Raw genomic sequence first — 21,635 nt, 5'->3', positions numbered from 1 at the left:
CTGGTTTAAAATGTGTTTCCTTTCTTGTTCCTTTTGTTGTTGTTTTGGTTTGGTCTTGATTTTAGAAATATGTCAGAAACTGTTACTATCATTTAGTAATTAGCCTTTTACCCCTGAACAAGGTAACCCCCTTCCATTCCTGACTCATCAGTAAGTAAACCTTGGGGTAGGGTAAAAAGTTCAGGTGATGTCGCTGACGATAGGACTACGTTGGCTGGCATTAGAAAAATCACTATCTAAATAAAGTTGTATACATACTACAGTAATAATAATATTTTTTAAAGGATGTGGGGTGGGTTGAAGAGAAGGCCTGGGGAGGTAACAGTCCACAGGCAACCCAAAAGCTGTTGCGTTTTCCTGAAGGGCAGTTTATACATTGAGCCCATATATAAGATGGCAATGTCTACATTTTGTTTAGTTCCCTTTTTTTAAAGATTTACTTTTTTTTTTTTTTAAGATTTTATTTATTTATTTGAGAGAGAGAGAGAGACAGCGAGAGAGGAAACACAAGCAGGGGGAGTGGGAGAGGGAGAAGCAGGCCTCCTGTGGAGCAGGGAGCCCGATGCGGGGCTCGATCCCAGGACCCCAGGATCACGACCTGAGCCAAAGGCAGACGCCCAACGACTGAGCCACCCAGGCGCCCCTATTTTTTTATTTTTTTAAAGATTTTATTTATTTATCTGAGAGAGCGCAAAAGCAAGAGATCACAGAGGGAGAGGGAGAAGCAGACTTTCCAGTGAGCGGAGAGCCCGATGCAGGGCTCGATCCCAGGACCCTGACATCATGACCTGAGCCAAAGGCAGATGCTTAACTGACTGAGCCACCCAGGCGCCCCTTACTTATTTATTTGAGAAAGAGAGAGAGCATGAGCAGGAGGAGGGAGAGAGAGAATCTCAAACAGTCAGACTCCCCGCTGAGCACGGAGCCCCACGCAGGGCTCCATCCCATCACCGTGAGATCGTGACCTGAGCTGAAACCAAGAGGTGGCCGCTCAACCGCCTGAGCCACCCAGGCTGCCCGTAGTGCCCCTTGAAGTAGATATTCATTCTCTTTCTAGACACACTTAATTGATGGTGGTGAATAAATGTGTAACTGTGTAAACAGATTATTTTAAATGGACATGTTTTACGTGAATCAATGATTTTTTTTCTTCATCACAGAAGTGCTTAACATTTAATCCAGCCAAAAGGATATCCGCCTACAGCGCCCTGTCTCACCCATACTTCCACGACCTGGAGAGGTGCAAGGAGAACCTGGATGCCCATCTGCCTCCCAGCCAGAACAGCTCAGAGATGAATACAGCCTGAGGTGCCGGCCGCTGCCTTGAGCTGATCACCCAGAGAACACCCTTGGGGGCTGATGCCCCCCCACACCCTGAGTAAGCGCCAGCAGAGGTGCTGAGGATCACTGGCTGGGGATCTTCTAGTTGCCGTCTTCTGGACGGGCCCTGCTTCTCCATGGAAACCACCTCGTGTACTGTTTCGAAATCAATGCAAGAATGTTTGCAGCTTTATGTTTGTTCGTTTGTTTGTTTGTCTGTTTGTTTGTTTGTTTCAAGAACCTGGAAAGATTCCAGAAGAAGAGAAGCTGCTGACCAATTGTGCTGCCATTTCATTTTTCTAACCTTGAATGCTGCCAGTGTGAAGTGAGCAATCCAGGCACAGCTGAGTTATGATGTAATCTCCCTGCAGCTGCCCGAGCCTGATTCGGTACTTTTGAGTGAGAATGTGAGTGTGTGTGTGTGTGTGTGTGTGTGTGTGTGTGTGTGATTCTTGTTCTCTTAAAGTGTTACTTTCTGTAAACAACAAGAATAATTGAATTTTAAAGACTCAAAGTGACCTATAAATAACAGGTGTCTGTTGACTAAAGGTGATTTACCAGAATGGGCTTCTCAAATTAGAAAGTTAAGCCTATGTCCTCAGAATTTCATGGCCAAAAGCAGTAATTTGCTAGCAGTAAAAGGTTCACTATCTAGATGACGTTTTATACACACAACAAAAGGGAAAAAATGCTAGTATCTTTTAAGAGACCTGTTTTTTAAAGCACACATTCTATTTACTGTTCAAAAAGCTGAATTTACTCAATATAAGTCCATTTTAATCTGTATTATATGCTTTATTGTTTCTTTTGAAAAATACCCTATAAGCTTTTTCTTACTTGCTATAGATTTAGGGAGTGTACCTCAAATAGGTAAAATTGTCAAAAAAAAATTAGAGAAGGCCTTTATTTCCTGATTTGAAATCTATTTCCTTTTTGGGTTTTGTTGTTACTTTGTTTTGTTTTTGATTTTAGGAATTTGTCAGAAACTGTTTCCTGTTTTAGTGTGGAGAGTAGTTCTCTCTGACAAGAGACAAGAACACCATTTAAGTTTTCCCTATTACACTGTACTTTTTCTACCATGCACTGCCTTGTTTGCAAAGTATCCATCTTATCTATCCCCCAGGGCCTCTAATATATATTACTGCCTTTACATAACTAATAACAGATTGCTTAAGCTTTTCCCATGCACCTCCTGCTTGCTTGCTTTCAATGAACCTTTTGTAAATAGTTAGATTCAGATTGTGGTTTATGGCTCCGATTTCGCTATCCTAACAGGGTCACCCCCCCCCCCCCCCCCCGCCCCGTATGTTCTTGCTCTGATGCGATCTTCCTACCTGGCATTCATTGTTGTTACCTAGGCAGTGAGTAGAGGACCGGTTCTTCTCTATCACCAGCACATAGATTGCTTTAAACTGTTACTTAGTGTTCTACGATTTTTTTTTAGAATATATTGTCAGTGTAGAATCAGAGGGGAATGTCTTTAACTATTTTTTAGAAATATATATTTACTGTATAAAATGATCTTTTCTCCATCCCCCAGGCTGTGCTTGTTTCTAGTGCCTTGTGCATACTCCTCTCTCTGCAGAGCCAGCCTGCCCTGGGCATTGTGAACAGCTTTATTTTTTTTCTCTTGCCGTTTTCTCTACTGTTCCTTATATTCCAATGTCCTCTCTGCCTTCTATGTGGTTAGTGCTGAAAGACACAGTGATTAAGTATCTTTTTGGAAGTTTAGCTATCTTTGCTTTCTGACTCATGTTTTGAGTGCATGCAACAGTTAGACCGCGTTTAGAGTTAGGGTTTTCAAAGAATGAACATTGCTTCCCCCAGTAGAAAATGTTCCAGATGATGTTTATATATTGTCAGGCCTTCCTGAATTCTTCACAGCTCAATATTTCTTATACTACCATCTTGAACAAGAGTAAAATTAGGAGACTTTTCTCCTTGAAAGCTTTTTGGGGTGGGAATTACTCTTTTTTAATACATAATGTTGTTTAACATTTTTCTAACTCGGTAACTTGAAGAGCAGGAAGATTTGTCTAAAACCAGATACGAATGAGAAGATGGGCCATAAGAATGTTCTACGCTTTCTTCATTGTTGACAGCATTGATTATGTTTCGTCATCACTGTAAATGCTTGAGATATAATGAATCCAGAGAATTCGGGGCGATGTCTCCCCTGGAACAGTGAGTTCTGCCTTTCCTTTGATCGGGGGTCAAAATACAAAGACGTTTTTGCTGGGGCCTAGAAATTGAATTTTAAAACTTACTGCCCTGATTCGTCATGTGCTTTTTGGTTAGAGTGGACATAACTTGAGTTTCTGCTTTTTTAAGTTTTTCACAAGTTCTCCCAAGAAAAATGCAGCTGTTCTAAACTGGAATTTTTCAGCATTCTTGAGAATTTTAAACAAGTAGAGAGCTTCACTTTATTTCTAGCATATACTTTTGGGTCATTTCTCGGTAGTGTTTATGAAGAAAACTTAAAGCACAAACATTTCCGCATTGGATACTTGGCAGATTATCCTTGGAGAGGCAGAAGGAGGGGGCACCTCGGCCTCTCTGAACTTGAGTCTGACCCCAGCGCGCCCATCTGTAGTTCTTGTAGTTGAGTGGTTACCCTCTTGTTTTATGGCTTTTATATCCGGGCTCACCAGTTCTGAAATCCAGATCCCACACCAGCACCCTTGCCACTGGGGCACTGGGAAGCATATAGCAGCATAGCAATTTACTGAATACAGCTTATTCTTCTGTGACAGATGGTTTCAAACGTCTTTGCCAAAAGCAAAGGCGTGGTTAGCTGCAAAGGTCATACTGCCCCCAGGGTTATACTGAAGCCGCTTATAGCAGTAAAAATCTGGTGTCAGATTGAAAATCACTTTTGAATCTCCTACCGAGGACTGGGGCTGGCGTGTGCCTGATAGTTTCTACATGGCAATTGTTCTAGGGGCCCAGGCAATGTGGGAACTGTTGTGCAGGCTGGAGTTGTAACAATCCCAGACACCTGTCCATTTCAGCATCATAAGCTATCATGGGGCAAAGGTAATAAGGCCCTAATCTTATAACCTTAAAAACACAATTTCCAAGAGCTTTTAAGAACCCAGTGCCTTGGCGCCTCCCACTTTGTCTCTCCTTTAAAGTGGATAGGAACCCAAGAAGCAAAGAACCTGTTTTGGACAAGAGCTCCAAGCCTTTTCATCCCTCTGTATTCTCATGATTTTCTCTCAGGACTCACACAGTAGGAATGGCACACTCTTCATTTAGCCCAAGGTGTCTTACTAAAAATAGTTCAAAATATTTACCTAAGACTAGAATCTCAGCCTTTTAGTTGTAAGTAAAAATGAAAATTTCAGAATGCACGGGCTATCTTAAAGAAAATTTGTACCCCTTACTAAAGATTTTATCGTTTGACTCCAGAATGTGGTACTATCCATCTTGATGAAAAAAAGCCTAAATAGTACCAAATATTTTGAACCTTAAATTATGTATTGCAATTGAGCTTTTAACTACAGCTGCTTCTCTTAAAAGCGGTGCCTATTAAAGTCGGTAATGGCAATCCTCATTCCTTTATAGAAATTAAAATCATGTAAGCTTCTAATTTAAACATATTAAAATTCTTCTCTTCAAAGAATTGCTTCTTTTAAATGACAACTGGACAATTTTTATGATAAGCACACAAGAGAATGTCTCACATTTTCCAAAAGCAGTCTTGTGTTGCATCGTTGGGTCTAGGAAAGAGTAATATAAAAAGTTAATAAGCCACTGTAATTACTTAATTGTGTTAGTACAGAAACTGTAGAATATCTACCTTGGAAAGAAAATGTTGAGACATTATAAATTCTTAGGTATTGATAGAATTCAGGAGAATGCATGTTTTACATTGTGACACATAAAAACAGTGTCTCTATTTTGTAAAAATAAAGATGTGATGTGATTTCTAAATCTTTTAAAGTCCTAAAACAGTGGACAATGGATAGAGGAAATTCAGGAGAAAACGAAGGTATTCAAAGAAGGATAGTTTCAAAGTTAGATATATTCTGAAGGATGGATGGATGGATGTTAACAAATACATTGTAAGAATTTATATTAAAGTCACCTGGCAACTATGAAGTTGATACGTTCAAAAACATGTTTTTATGGAAAAGCTGTTCCAAGCAGTTGCCATTTCAGATGTCGGCCTTCACAAACTCAATCATCCGTACTCCTTATTTCATGGGAGGAAGCAGCAACGTGAAGCTACCGTCTTTATACAAGCCTAAGAATGGGTCACTGTAAAAGTATATATATATATATATATATATATATATTAAATTTTAAAACGGCACAGACTTCCTGTGCCACCAGGATTTTTTGAAAAATTGTGAAGCCCAAATCATGTGCATCCAGTACATTCAGATGTATGATTAGAAACATAGCTACGTGCTCCTTCCCCACCGTGGGAAAGCTTGAGGCTACCAAAAGCCTGTCAGGCAATGTGAGCCCCCAGATCATTTGTTTTCCTCAAAAGCACAAGAAAATAGCGTTTTCATTTCTTACCAATGCAGTTTGCAACGTAGTTGTGTTACATACCTATATCTCAAGCATTTCTAACTTGTACTTTTTCAGAAAATAAACCAGAATATTCCTTTGGCCTTTTCTATCTTCTGATGTTTATATACAACAGGAAGGTAAAAGAGAAGGGGTCTGATTTTTAACTGTGTGGGTTTTTTTCTTCAATTAACTGTTTGTTTGTTTGTTTTAATGAAGTATGAATCAGCTTTTCAAAATGTTTTCTATTTCTTAGCATTCCCAGGGAGTTTAGATAAATGCATGAACTTCCATCGACCTATGGATGTTTCCCTGATACTGGTGCTCTGGCCTTCAAGAAGAAAACAGGAGCCTCTTGAAAATTAATACAGGCTTTTTTTCAAGCATCTACTTAAATATTAATACAGCAGGTTGAAGGTTATATGGTAGGGAAGGGAAACGATTTTTCTTGCAGATGTCAGTTTTAAATTTCACACTGTCCTCAGACATGGGTTTTCTTGTTTTATTCCAGTGTATTCCACAAGGTGGCGCTCTCAGGGGGGAGAAAAAAGTCTGAGCAAGGCTAAAGAGGTACTTCTCAAGACTTCATTCTAACTTTATTTTTCTGCACATATGTTACTCTTGCTTAGCACTTGTTTGTTGGGATGATTAAGAGTCTTCCTAACACTCTGTAACCTGGGTATTTTAGTTGTTCTCTAGGTTCTGAATAATTGTCTGCGAGTAAGTTGTTCTTGAGAATGGATAACACACCCATTTTGATCATTTAAGTGCATAAAGAGAGCCAAGACATTATATGTTTCAAGAAGCCTTTTTTTTTTTTTTTTTTTTTTTTGAGGTACCTAATTACCTCACTCTCCTAGGGGTGCAGAAGTTACAAAGATGGACAGGCTTACTAGTTAAAAGGCAGCACTCATCTGTGACCAGGATAGTTTTGTTAGGAGTATAAAACCTCCAGTGGCCTCAGCCAAAATACCTATACCCCCGTCTGCTGTTTTCACATTTCCTACCATGATGGTCTTTAGACATTGACTAAAATCTTAAATCCTCATTTAAAAATCAGATGAGTAAAATAAGTAACATTGGTATTTAAGTAGGCAAAACTGGTTGTTTTGTTGTTGTTTTTTTTCTGAAGAAATGCCATGCTGAAACAGAGCCCTTAAATACCAAAAGACCTGGTCATGTTTTACATCTGTGTAATCACAAGTGTAAATTCACAAGAAATGCTAATTTTTAAAAATCCTGTCCAAGCATGTGAGCATGATAACTTAGGAGTATATTTACATAAATCTTTCATTTCTCCACTTGGGAAGTTCTTTGACTCTCTCTCTCTATATATATAGATCCATACACTCCTACGTTTTAATTCACAGGTCTGCTCAGAGACTGATCATCCCCCAGATGGTTTTAGTTAATTTTAGAAGTGGTTTTCCTCAGTAAGTGTTACAGAAATTTAGGAGGAAGGCAATGATAGTACTTTTCAGAGTTTCCTTAACACGGTGTAACAGAAGGCCGTTCATTCCTTCGGAGTGGCAGAAACTCGACAGTGCCTGCTTAACTTCCCTGCAGAGTAGCCGACAAGCAAGTCTCACGAATTCATTCTGAATCAAAATACCGCACACACTAGGGGCTGGCCAAAGCTCTCTGGGGACCCGTCGGCCTCATCCCTCTGCTTAAAACCCCACCGAAGTTGATTCTAATTTAAGCCCCTAAATGGAAGGCCGATTCAAACCTCGAGTTTGTTATCAGTTGGGCCAGTCTGAACTCTATTTGCTCGTGGCCAACACTTGACGCCCGCCTGAAAACCTTCTGGGTGCGCCGGCCCTTTGGCAGTAGAGTGGCAGTGGGCGGAGCTGGCTGGGACCCGCCCGCCGCTCACCTGGTGGTGCCTGAAACGTAGTACAGACCCGGCGGGATGCTGTCCGAGGTCCATGTGCCCTGCTGCTGTCTCAGAGGCATCTGTTCTGCAATCTTAGGAAGTGACATGTCCCTAGAAGCAAAACGGGTGTCTTCTGTGCATAAATAAGTACAACACAGTTCTTTGAAAGTTCGGGTATAAAGAGATGCTGCTCTGTATGAAGCGTCTACCAGGCATCTCTCAAGCTCTAAGCTCAGCTTTTTTTTTTTTTTTTAAGAGAAGATGTATAATTACAGGAAAGATTTTTTATTTTTTTATTTTCTATCATTCTACATATATGATGGCAAAAGATATGCGTGGAAAAGTTTTGTTTTGAAAATTTATTTTCTGCCTAGGCGAAAGCTCCTAACTTTCTAGTTTCTACTTTCTTCTTTCTCTTTTTTCTTTGTCAAATAGTTAAAGGTATGTAAGCCAATTATCTCACATAGTAGGGGATTTTCCTGTTTAGAGGACCTTTTGTGTGAATTGTTTCATCAAGCAAATAATCAACTCCTTCTCTACTTTAGGAGTTTGGATTGTCAAATGTAGGTTTCCTTAATAAAGGGGGCACATAACTACATATTGCAATAAAGAACCATGACTGTAGCACTAAAGGGCAAGCACAGAGCCACACAGTTACTTAATTTCTAACGCTCTGTGGTTTCTGGCCAGATTCCGTTGACATGCGTAGGTTACAGTCCTGAAGTTACCCACTGAACCCTTACCTTAAAAGTTTCTAATCTTAAGTTTTTTGAAATGCAATAATATGTATTAGCTAGCAATACTTCTGTGATCACCAGCAACTCCTACTTTAACCTTGAAGTCTCCGAATAATGAAAATAGATCCCAGCAGTAACACATTTCTTGAACGGCCCCCCCCCCCAAGTACATTATATAGCTTCTCATTTTGGTCCTGTGTTTGCAACAACGGTGACTATTACAGTTCTTCACTTATTTTGTATTAATGTGTTTTACTATGACCAGTAGTAAATATATTAGTTAGTACATGGGATGAATAGCAGCAACTACCCCTAGAATCAGCACTTAACAAGGTGGGGAATTTCTATTTCAAGTTGTTCTACACTTGCATAAATTATTTCTATTATTATTCGTGTATGTTATTTATTTCTGAATCACACTAGTCCTGTGAAAGTACAGCTGAAAGGAGATGGCATTAGGATTTGCATTTAATGTTCATTATCATGGTCTCGATGGAGCGAAGTAAATTAAAATTAGACTAAGCCCCCAAATAAGCTGCATGCATTTTAACATGATGAGTAGAATTTAAGTCTGTAGGTGTAGTATTTTTGTGTCTAGATGTTTTATCATTATGTAAAGGAATTAAAGCAAAGGACTTTGTAGTTCTTTTGTCAAATATGCATATAGTATAGCGTGAAAATACAGCAAAAAAATTAAAACCAGATAGAAAGCATCAGATACTGCCTTAATTTAGGAACTCGGCCAGACGGCCGTCGGAGTAGATGCCCGGCAGAGACAGGTACCTGGGTGGTGCCTCCTCGTATCTGGCCTCGAGAAGAAGCTTCCTCCCTGCAATCTCGTACCCTCATAGGTGTCCTGTGCAGTAGTGGGAACAGGTAGTAACCGTTGCAAGGAGAACAGTGTGAGAGTTTTCTGTAGAAGCAAACCGTCAGCTTGTGCCTTGGGGCCTCCAGAATGTGTCAGATGGAGAAATTCAAGTTTCTGTGCTTCAAGCAATGTGTTTTTGTACAGAAGCAATTCAGTCTGGTAATAAACACAAGGACTGGATGTACAGTAATCAGCAGGGATGGTGACAACCAACAGTCCCCAACACCTCAGAAGCTTGTTGCATTTCTGGTATTTCAGGTTTGGATCTGAAGGTTAATTGGCAAGTGTTTGGTATAGAAGAGCAGTACGTGTTAAGAAAAGCACAATATCGGTTCCCGTAGAGTGCAGATTAGAACTAGAGGGTTTTATAGGATTACCATGTCAGAGATGTGTCAATGCATGTTTTCACTGTAAAATGTATTAGTGTAGTGTTTCTGCATTCCCATAGGGCTTAGGTAAAACTTTATTCTAGGTTTTCAGCAAGGCTGTCCTACCCAGTAAGCTTTTTTTTTTTTTTTTTTTTGGAACTTTTATAGTAGACAATGTGTTAAACGTAGGAAAAAAAAAAAACCTTAATTTGGACATTTGACTTGTTGGTTTCTGTGTTTGAAATCACGGTTCTGGAGATGTAGAGATTGTGCATGCACATGTCAGATACTAATCTAGGCTGTGTGAACCAGCCCAGGATAACCAAGGTCCTCCTGTCCCCTGCATCCTTCCTCCCTCCCACCCCCATCCCAGCCTGTCTGTGTGGTGCTCTTTATCCTCTTCTGCCGCTCTTTGGGCGTCAGGGACACGATGAGAGGGAGGCTTTAGGCATCACGGGTGTGCCTGCTCAGGCTTGGCCACCACTATTACTTGACCTTTGGCTGGGCACAGAGTGTGCTCACAACACCCATCACAAATGCCCTCCAGCATGTTTGTGTGCATCGTGATTTTAAAACCAAGTCATCCTACAGAGCATTCAATTTTGGCTGTGGTGCAAGGAGAGAAACTAAACAAGACTATAAACCACATTCCAGGCTGCTGTTTTCTATCCATCTACAGGCCATAGTTTTACTGTATTTCTTCATACTTGAAACTCATTCTGCTATTTTAATATCAGGGTACAGACTCATAAGGGTGCATGTTCCTTAAAGGTGCAAAATTACTCTCATTCCGTTTGCTCATATCGCTACAGAATGCTGTTTTGGTGCTTTGGATTGAGCAGGTCAAAGGAGCAGTGTGGAAATTCACTGCCTGGAACACAGTCTTACAAGAATGTTAGCAGATGGCTTGGTAGTAGATAGTGCTTCTGCTCTTTTCTCCATACACAAGGTTGAGAGTTACCACACTGGCCTGTCAGGTTCACCTGGGTATCCTTTGTCACAGAGTACAGAAACCCTGTGCTCTCCCCAAATGTGGGTGCGGTGCAGCTCTCTGAAAGCAGAGACCTTCCTATGTGCCGGATCATTTAGCCCCCAAAGAAGAATGGCCGTGGGTGTAGACAGGAGCAGAATGGGAAGGGCTCTCTCTCGCTCTGGCGACCATCCCTCCAATACACAAAAAGCTCTCCTGGGGCAAAAAAAAAAAAGAAAAAAGAAAGAAAGAAAGAAAGCTTATCTGTAAAGTTACCCCCTTTTTAGCACCCTGAGCTAAATGATCTTGCTTCTTTACCCTTTAGGTAGATGAAAATACAGGTCAGTTTATCTAGACTCTTCTCACCTGAAGAGGAAAATAGAAAAGTAGATTGTTTGTATCATGTAAGATATATAATCCAAGGACTACCAAAACTTACATTAAATCCCCCATCACTAGCAGTCTGTTTTAAAAAGTAGCTCAAGTCAAAGATTCTTTATGATCTGGACTACCCGAGGTCAGGGACAGTCATTCTAGCATGCGCCTTACTCTAGGACTTGACTTGGAGAATGACAACTGCCAGTGTTGACTCTGTGGCAATGGCAAAGGTGACCCGTCAGAAAATGCGGAGGGTTGCAGATCACAAATCCTTTGGAAACTGGATGTCTTACTGGGTGCTAGAATGCAAATTTAGGTATTTATTGTCAGATAATGGAATTCATTGTTTTTTAAGAATTAGTGTTGAAACGTCACTGTCCAGTTCATTGTTTTCACATATGCACAAGCTAAATTGAAGCAAAAAGAGAATGGTTTGTATATTTGTCATACCTTTTGTATTTCTTACAATAAAAATATTGGTAGCAAATAAAAATAATAAAAACAGCCGTCTTAGACTGCTTTCTTGGAAACAAATTACTGTCATAGCTATTTTTCTTTTTACTTAATGTAAAATGAATATAATTACGGTGACTAAAATAACTTATAATTAAATAGCAAGTTTTAGCAGAATGCGTTTTAAACTTTTGTTGTAAGAGACTCCTTTTCAGAAAAACTAAGTAGCAGCTCATTGCGCTTAAAGCCTCAGCAACAAATGTTTAGTAACCTCTTACTAGTTGATTATGCTAAACTCTGACAACCCAAAACTAAGTGAGGCACGGCAGTCCTTCCCAGAGCTTGCAGATGGGGACCATGAAAAGGTTTGTGTAACCCAACTGCTGATAACCTACAGATGAGCAAAGGAGTCGCACTGGAAGTGATAGTTGAATGGACTCAAAACCGAAAATCACTGTCCCCCAGGCGTACAAGCAGAAATACTGTGCATGTGCAAAGGCATGCAGTGATGTAAGAGCAAGCTGTAAGACTGATGAGGTCACCCCTGGGCCAGTGGCTTTAACATCTGGATCATAAGCTACAGAAAGAAATCCAATCTCCCCACATGATCTGGTGTGTGCGTGCGCGCGCACAGATGCACACAGGTATATACCAGGAACTGAGATGTCACAAAATGATGTTGAGTGCCCCACAGGTTCTCTTTTCTATTTTATTATCCTGCACTCTGAAAATACTGGTGGCAGGGCGCCTGGGTGGCTCAGTTGTTAAGCAACTGCTTTCGGCTCAGGTCATGGTCCCAGGGTCCTGGGATCGAGTCCCATATCGGGCTCCCTGCTCGGCGGGAAGCCTGCTTCTCCCTCTCCCACTCCCCCTGCTTGTGTTCCCTCTCTCGCTGTGTCTCTCTCTGTCAAATAAATAAATAAAATCTTTAAAAAAAAAAAAAAATGAAAATACTGGTGGCAACCCACTAAACTGATTCCACAACCCCACTAATAGGCCGTGACTTAATGTTTGAAAACAATTAGTAAGGGGGGGGGGTGGGTATGCGAAGGAGTCTGGAGGTGATGTTGGGAAGCGTTTAATATGCTTTATAAAGAAATTTGGAACCACTGAAGGGTGTTAAAGAGGAAGACCATTTCTATTAATGTGTGTTCCTCTTCGTTCAACCGCTTATATACTGATGCAGAATGATAGACGAAGCAGCTAATGAGATACACAACAAATCAGAAGTGTGATACATTCCCCTCTTCGTGTATTATACCAGGTACTTTTTTAAAGATTTATTTATTTATTTTAGAGAGCACACGCAAGTGTGGCAGGGAGGGACAGAGGGAGAGAGAAAATCTCAAGCAGACTCCCCACTGAGCGCGGAGCCTGATGCAGGGCTCCATCCCAGGACCCTGAAATCATGACCTGAGCTGAAATCAAGAGTTGACCATTTTACTGACTGAGCCACCCAGGCGCTCTGATACCAGGTATTTTTAAATTAGTCCTCCAGAATTCTCTGGGAGCTCTCATGAGGACTTGCCTTAATTTTGTTTAACAGGCCCTAAATTGCATCTACATTTTTTAAATTTACATGAAATATTCAGGAGGGATAATACAGAAAGACAAGAGTAGGATTTTTTACTAAGAAATTTGAAAGTTTGTAGGGGCACCTGGTTGGCTCAGTCAGAAGAGCATGTGACTCTTGATCTTGGGGTCCTGAGTTCAAGCCCAACATGGGGTGTAGAGATTACTTCAATAAATAAAACCTCAAAACAATTTTTTTAAAAATTGAAAGTTTGTAGTTTTAAAGGTCACTCATAACTACACATATTTCCACAAACCGTGGGCATCTACAATCACATTTGACTGGACCGTTAACTTCAAAGCAGCGTACAGAAAGATCCTTCAGCTGATCCCTAGCTATCTCTGCTATTCTCACTTAGAACTTCATTGAAAGCCCGAAGGTCTTTGCCACTTATTTGCCTTTTTAAGTGTCAGCCCAGTTTACCGGCTCTCTAGGGAAGAACTCATGGCAGGGGTGGGCCCCAGGAGGTCACACTTGTTCTCCAAATGCCCCTTTCCTGGATATAGCTGATGGAGCAACCATAGTATCCCATGGATTGTGGGACCAAGAGATGGTGCATCCATCTCTTAGATGTCTGCGAGCGCTACCTGTAAATTCGGAGCTGCAGATAGCTGTATTTCTCCCTGCATGCACAGGGGATCTTGGGGTGCTGACCCATGGAGAGAGATGGTCATGTGCAGAGGCTGAATCCAGACAGCTTTCTGACTCTTCCCCAGGCTAGGGAACTCCCCATATCCTTATAATGAAGTCTGTCTGTAGCTTTTTTTTTTTCTCTCCATTTAACTTCGGTGGCTCAGGAAAATTTCTATCAATTGCAGCAGAAATCCTAACACAGCTCCCTCTCCTCTAGTAGTACTATAGTTGGAGGCCACTGCTCTGCACTGTAATTTCAGTAGTGTCCTTATTTAAGTGTGGATAAAAACAATGATAGCAGAGCCTGTACTTTTCAAGTGGGGATTCCCAGAAACCTGGAGTATACAGAGGAGAATACAAAGCTACCGCTAAAAAGATCTACTTTCCTCAAGCATCAACTTTGTTTAAAATAAAAAAGTGTTTTTCATTAAAGAAAGACACTATTTTTAAAATATAAAAAAAACATTGTGGAATAGAATGCAAAATTCAAATTTTTTTAAATAATGTAGAAGACTTCGAAGACATTTCATGACTTCAGTCACCGCACAAGACTACCCCATCACCAGACTGCACCCCCGCTAGAACTCACTCTCCTGCACATTTTTGAGAAGTACTGCATCATCAGAGAGGAGACATGAGCACTTGGCATGGGGCCCGTTATTCTAAATCCTGTACTTCCTGTGATCTCCAGGATTCCTCACTGGAAAATGACATCTATTATGACAGTGTATTCAGAAAGCTGATCAAGAAAGTCAAGTTCACTCACATTCACTCAACATCTACCGGCCTCAGCTTTCCAAACAGCACCTGATGCAAAGAGGCAGCAATAGCCCCTCCCTCCTGCCTGTTGGATTGCACGGTGATACAGTGTTATTTAGCTGTAGGTGCAGCAAAAATGGCTCTCTCAAGAGGAGAAGGGAGGCAATTAACATTCAAAGAGCCATCCCCCAAGTGCCAGACATTCGGACATGCCACAAATACAAACTATCTTATTTCCTCAAGTCATTCTCTCTAAGTCAGAAGAGGTAGATGGTGGTGTCAGCTTCAAACAGTCCTAAAATAAGGCTGCAGACAACACAAGAAAGAAATGTGATTGGGGCGCCTGGTTGGCTCAGTCAGTTGAGCAACCGACTCTTGGTTTTGTCTCAGGTCATAATCTCAAAGTCATGAGATTGAGCCCCAAGTGGGGCTCCTGTTTAGATGGGAGTCTGCTTGAGATTCTCTCTCCTCCCTCTGCCCCTCCCCCTGCTCTCATGCACACTGTCTCTATCTCTCTCTCTCAAATAAATAAATCTTGAAAGAAAGAAAGAAAAAAGAGAAAGAAAGAAGGAAAAGAAAAGAAAAAGAAAAATGTGATTGTATGCTCTAGGGTCTAGAGGTGCCTGAAACTGAGTGGAAGTTCAATAGTGTTGAATGAATGAGTGAATGAGTCAAACAATTTATATGTAACTGGTGAAATAAAATGCTTGCATGTTGACCATAAAATACTTTAAAAATACAAAAACTAAAGAAAACATGTGTTAACTGAAATCCTACCACCTAGATAAAACTACTGTTAATATTTTCATAAATAATTCCTACATATCTAGCTTTACAAAGACACGGGTTAGATAGAATATATTTTATTCCACAGAAGTGGACTGTGCCATCCATTCAGTAAATTGTGCTTTCAAGGTTGTTTATTTGTTGCTTTATATAATATCCTGGATAATTCATCATTTCAATAAATACAAATTTACATCACCACGTAGTATGGCTGCATAGTATGCCATTGTGTAAATGTACTATCATTTACTTAGCAGATCCCCAACTGATAGACATTTCTCCCCAGCCCACCCCATTTTTTCAATATATGAAATACTGCTTCCAGGAGCAGTACTGTGAATGCATCTATTTGCACATGTCAGTTAGATTTAAGTCCTCTGTCTGGTCACTGGAAACTCACTCATTCACTCAACACTTATTGAACCTTTACTCTGTTCCAGGCACCACTAGACTCTAGAGATGCAGCTGTGAACAAAACACTTGCTCTCGTGGCGCTAACATTTTAGTGGGAGACAGACCATAAATAAATATGTGCACAAGGTAATTACATTATAAGCACCATAAGGAAAATAAACAGGTCATAAGCTAGAAAGTACTTGGGACATGGTGGGCAGGAAAGGCCCTGTGAAAAGCTTTGAGTAAAGGATGAGATAGCCAGCTGAAGTACTGAAGGCAGAGGAGCAGAAAGGATGCCCTTGTGCTCAGGGCATACAGAATGAGGGGGAAGAGTGGTCAGAGCTGAGATTAGGGAGGTGGAGAGAGAATGTAGACAACCTGTTTGAGAAGCTTAGCCATAAAGTGGAACAGAGAAATGGAGGTACAACTTGAAGAGGATGTGCTATCAAAGGAGAATTTTTTTCTCAGATGAAAGATAGTCCACGGGGTGGGGGTGGGGGGACAGGGTGATTGAAGGTGAGGGAGAGAGATGGAATAGCAGCAGGTATGAAGTCAGTAAGAAGGGGAAAAGGGAGGGGACAAGGAGCACAAGAAAAAGAGTAGCACTTGGATAGAGGAAAGCTCTAATAGGAGGGCAAGCAAAGACAGTGGGTACAGATTTAGAGATTTGGTGGTGGGAATATTCATCGATTCACTGAGTAAATATTTATTGAGCACCTGCTATGTGCCAAGCACTATCCCAGGCCCTGGGAAATGGCAATGCACAAAATATTTAAGATTTATTGCCTTTATGGAGCTTATTTCTAGTGAGGGGAGGCAAACAAATAACTATCATAAAATATCTAGGATGTTCCATGAGTGCTGTAGAAAAAACAAAACAGAGAAAAGGCATAGAAAGTACTATGGGATGCGATTTTATTTTTTTGTTTTCTTTTTTAAGATTTTATGTATTTATTTTGAGAGAGAGAGAGCATGAGCTGGGGGAGGGACAGAGGGAGAGGGAGAAGCAGGCTCCCCACTGAGCAGGGAGCCCGATGTGGGACTCGATCCCAGGACCCCAGGATCATGAACTGAGCCAAAGGCAGCTGCTTAACCAACTGAGCCACCCAGGCACCCCCGGGATGCAATTTTAAGCAGGATGGTCAGTGAAGGCCTCATGGAGAAAGGGGACATTTGAACGTCCCTTAAAGAAAAGGAGCCAGGTAGAGATGTGATGAAGGAAATAGCAAGTGCAAATGCCTTAAGGCAGGAGCATGATAAGCATTTTCATAGACCAGCAGGAGGCTGATGCAGCTGCAACTGATGGCTAGAAGAAAAGGCTAAGAGATATTACAGAGAAGTAAATGACAGGGAGAAGCATATCTTGTAGGGGCTTGTTGGTCAATGTAAAGAATTTGACATTGGGGCGCCTGGATGGCTCAGTTGGTTAAGCGTCTGATTCTTGGTTTCTGTTCTGGATGATCTCAGGGTTTTGAGATCAAATCCTGAGTCTGGCTCCACGCTCAGTGGGGAGTCTGCTTAAAATTCCCTACTTTTCCCTCTGCCCCTTCCCCCACCCCACATGCACATGCTCTCACACACTCTCTCTCTCTCTCAAATAAATAAATAAACCTTTTATAAAAAGAATTTGACATTTACTCTGAATAAGATGGGAAGCCATTGAAAGGTGAGATGAACAGAATTGGCATACAATCTGATGTGTGTTTTAAAGTACCATGGCTGCTCTGTTGAGAATAGACTTTAGCGTAGCAAGAGTGGAAACAGGGAGACCATTTAAGTGGCTCTTGAAATAATCCAGGTGAGAGATAACTTTAATCAAAGTGAAAACAGTGGAGAAGTGAGAGATTATATTTTGATAGTAAAGCTGACAGTATGTGCAGATGAATTGGATATACAATGAGAAGCAGCTAGAACATCTCTAAGGATTTTGACTTGAGCAATTGGAAAGATCAAATTGCCATTTACTGAGATGAGAAGAACCAGAACCAAGCCATGGAGTATAACCTGATATTTATAGACCAGGAGATAAAGAAGAATAAGCAGCAAAGACTAAATGGCCTTTATTTTTATTAAGATTTTATTTATTTATTTATTTACTTATTTGAGAGGGAAAGAGAGCAGGGGGATGACCAGAGGGAGGGGGACAAGTAGACTCCGCACTCAGCACAGAGCCTGATGTGAGCCTTGATCTCAAGACCCTGAGATCATGACCTGAGCTGAAATCAAGTGTCGGACACTTAACAAACTGAGCCACCAAGGCACGCCCTAAATGGCCTTCAGAAGGAACATGTGATGTCAGATGAACGTGATGTCAGATTAACATGATGTCTGGAAAGTGAAGAAAATTTTTTGAGGAAAAGAGAGTGATCATTGTGACAAATGCCACTGGCAGGTCAAAAAAAATGAGGGCTGAGAAATGACATTGATTAAACAATATGGAAAATATGAGTGACCTCAAAGAGAAGTCCTGATGAAGTGGTGCAGTGGTAAAAATTCTCTTCAGAGTGGATTCAGGAAGAATTGATCGGTACATGGATGAGGACAATGTTAGATGTAAAATGAGAGGTACTAAGTGTATTGTAAAAGGTGTGAGGTGCAAAGTAGACCTGGTATGGTGTTGAGCCTAAATAGAATTTAAGTTCAACTTACTTTCCTCTTAGGTTCAAGAATAAGCCAAGGCCGTCAGTTTTCAGCACTTCTATTCAATATTGTGTTAGGGGTCCTAGTAGTACAATAGGCAAGAAAACAGAAGGCATAAGATTGGAAAGAAAATAAAGTTGTCCTTAGTCACAGACAACATGAGTCTGTGGAGAAACTCCTAAAGAATCTACCAAAAAAAAAGCTACCAGAACAGAGGCACCTGGATGGCTCAGTTGATTAAGCATCAGACTCGCGATTTTGGCTCAGGTCACGATCTCAGTTTCCTGGGACTGAGCCCTGCATCAGGTTCCATGCTCAGCGGGGAGTCTGCTTGGGAGTCTCTCTCTCTCTCTGCCTCTGCCCCTCCCCCCCACCGCCCGCTCATGCTCTCTCTCTCTCTCAAATAAATAAAACCTTTTTAAAAAATTTCAAACTTTTGTTCTTGGAAAGAAATCATTAAGAAAATGAAAAGACAGGGGCGCCTGGGTGGCTCAGTCGTTAAGCATCTGCCTTCGGCTCAGGTCATAATCCCAGGGTGCTGGGATCGAGCCCCGCATCGGGCTCCCTGCTCCGCGGGAAGCCTGCTTCTCCCTCTCCCAGTCCCCCTGCTTGTGTTCCCTCTCTCACTGTCTCTCTCTCTGTCAAAAAATAAATAAAATCTTTAAAAAAAAAAAAAAGAAAATGAAAAGACAAACCACAGATTGGGGGAAAAAATTGTGAAACATATTCTGGCAAAGGATTAGTATTCAGACAAATAATCCAGTTTTTTGAATAAGCAAAAGATTTGAAATAAAATTTCACCAAAGAAGATAAATAAAATAAGTACCTGAAAAGATGAAAAATTATATTAGTCATTAGGGAAACAAAAATTAAAACCACAATGAGATATCACTGCACACCTCCCAGAAGGGCTAAAATTTTTAAATTTGATAACACCAAGTGTTGGTGAGGACATGGAACAACTGAAATTCTCACCATTGATCTCACTAATGCAAAATGATACAGGATGCCATTTTGGAAAGAGCTGGGAGTTAAACATACACTTCCAATTCAATCCAGCCACCCCACTGGTACGTATTTACTCGAAGAAAATTAAAACGTATGTGCACACCAACACTTATATTTGAATGTTCATAGAGCTCTATTCACAATAGGCAAAAACTGTAAATAATCCAAATGACACAATGTCAATGAAGAAGCAAATTATGATTTATAAATAAGTGGAATACTATACAGCAATAAAAAGGAACAACTGTTGCTATGCACAGCACAGGTGAATCTCAAAAGTATCATGATAAGTGGAAGAAATCAGACACAAAAGGATACCTCTTAGTTGATTGCACTTATATGAAATTCTAGAAAAGGCGAAGCTACAGTGACAGAAAATAGATCAGTTTCTCCCAGGCTGGGAGACAGGGAAGGGGATTAACTGCAAGAAGGCACAAGGGAACTTTTTAGAGAAATGAAAATGTTCTATATTTTGACTGTCGTGGTACTTACATGACTATGCGTTTATCAAAACTCAACAAACTACATTTTAAACTGGTGAATTTTATTATATGTAAGCTATACCTGAATCAAGTTAATTTTTAAAATTAAAGGTGTTCTCTTTCATTGCTAACAAAAGCCAACCTGAAATAATTGGAGAAGATCTTTCATAGCTCATGAGTCACCTCAGTAGAGATGGAACAAGAGGAGAATTAGAGTAAAATTATAACGCATTGATTTAGTTGAAGCTCTAATGAACATCAGGAATTTTCCCTTCTGACTCACTGTACTTGGTAACTTCCACTGTCTCTGCCCATTAATAGCACTGAACCACGGGTTTACAAAAGGAAATGTAATTAAAGTGAACGGCTCCCTTTTGGCTGGAACCACCATCTTCCAGTAATTCACCAAAATGACCAACACAAAGGGAAAGAGGAGAGACACCCACTATATGTTCTCTAGGCCTTTTTAGAAAACACAGAGTGGTTCCTTTGGCCAATCTATAAGAAAGGTGATATTGTAGCCATCAGGAGAATGGCACTGTTCAAAAAGGAATGCCCCACAAACGTTACCATAGCAAAACTGGAAGAGTCTACAATGTTACCCAGCATGCTGTTGACATGGTTGTAAGCAAACAAGTTAAAGGTAAGATTCTTGCCAAGAGATTTAATGTACGTATTGAGTATATTAAGCACTCAAAGAGCCAAGATGGCTTCCTGAAGTGTGTTATCAGGAAAAAAAGGAAGCCAAAGAGAAAGGTACTTGGGTTCAACTGAAATGCCAGCCTGCTCCAGCTGGAGAAGCACACTTTGTGAGAACCAGTGGAAAGGAGCCTGAGCTGCTGGAACCCATTCCCTATGAATTCATGGCATGATAAGTGTAAAAAATAAAAGACCTCAAGACTGTTAAGTAAGTAAATAAATTAAAGCCTCCTCTGTGGAGTATGCCCACCTTCCCAATCCACCTGTAATGCTACTTCTCAATTATCCCTCATCCCCCCAAAGCAGTGTGATATTGTAAGGAAAGCAAAGGCTCTCAAGTTTGTCACACCTGTTTGAAGCCCCAGCTTCTTCACTTTCTAGAGATGGGACCCGGGGCAAATTATCTGGCTTACCTTAGCCTCAGTTTTTTCTCATCTGAAAAATGGAATGTAATGGCTTAGTCACGTCTAGGACATTTGGGAGGAGGAATAAGTCCATAGCTAGAAGGAAAACGTGTTTATTAGCAGATCACCCTTGTATAGAGGATGGATAAAGCATTTCTTTATTCTTCTGATTGAGTCACTGTAAGTTATATTATGAGAAAGCCAGAACCGATCCAGTTTTTATGGAGTCCACTCAGATGAGCTCCCAATAGCTCTGGCCTTCCTCATTATTTCTACAGGTCATTTTCCTGTTTCTCTGTCCTCCCATGGGATCTATGTGCCATCTGGAAAGTGCTGTGTACATTGCTAGAGGGGGACATATCTACAGGAAACAAAAAATTTCCTGTTGAATTATAGCAGTATAATATTTTTAAAATCTCTGTACTTTGTATAACCAGCCAAAGGAAGTCAAAGGTAAGAAGGAGCTAAAAAGGAAAAAAAAGGCGGGGGGCGCCTGAGTTACTCAGTCATTAAGCGTCTGCTTTCGGCTTGGGTCATGATCCCAGGGTCCTGGGATCGAGCCCCACGTTGGGCTCCCTGCTTGGCAGGAAGCCTGCTTCTCCCTCTCCCACTCCCCCTGCTTGTGTTCCCTCTCTCGCTGTGTCTCTCTCTGTCAAATAAATAAAATCTTTAAAAAAATAAAAGAAAAAAGAAAAAAAAACTATATTCTTTCACAATCGCTATCATGTTTATGTTGGAGCATTGGAAATAATGTATGTTAAGTT

General features: G+C 40.8%; 1 protein-coding gene across 2 annotated transcripts in view; it reads left to right on the top strand.

Moving 5' to 3' along the window:
* The window catches only part of CDK6 (cyclin dependent kinase 6), a 240,344-nt gene extending 228,800 nt beyond the window's left edge, over nt 1-11,544 (top strand). For both annotated transcript variants that reach the window (XM_036113304.2, XM_036113305.2), the window contains exon 8: nt 1,161-11,544. In XM_036113304.2, the coding sequence (XP_035969197.1) occupies nt 1,161-1,307 (147 nt within the window). In that variant the 3' untranslated portion in view covers nt 1,308-11,544. The remainder of the gene's footprint in view (nt 1-1,160) is intronic.
* The last annotated feature ends 10,091 nt before the right edge of the window (nt 11,545-21,635 follow it).

This window comes from Halichoerus grypus, chromosome 12 (assembly GCF_964656455.1).
Source record: "Halichoerus grypus chromosome 12, mHalGry1.hap1.1, whole genome shotgun sequence".
Lineage (NCBI taxonomy): Eukaryota > Metazoa > Chordata > Mammalia > Carnivora > Phocidae > Halichoerus > Halichoerus grypus.
This window is presented reverse-complemented; position numbering and strand designations above follow the sequence as displayed.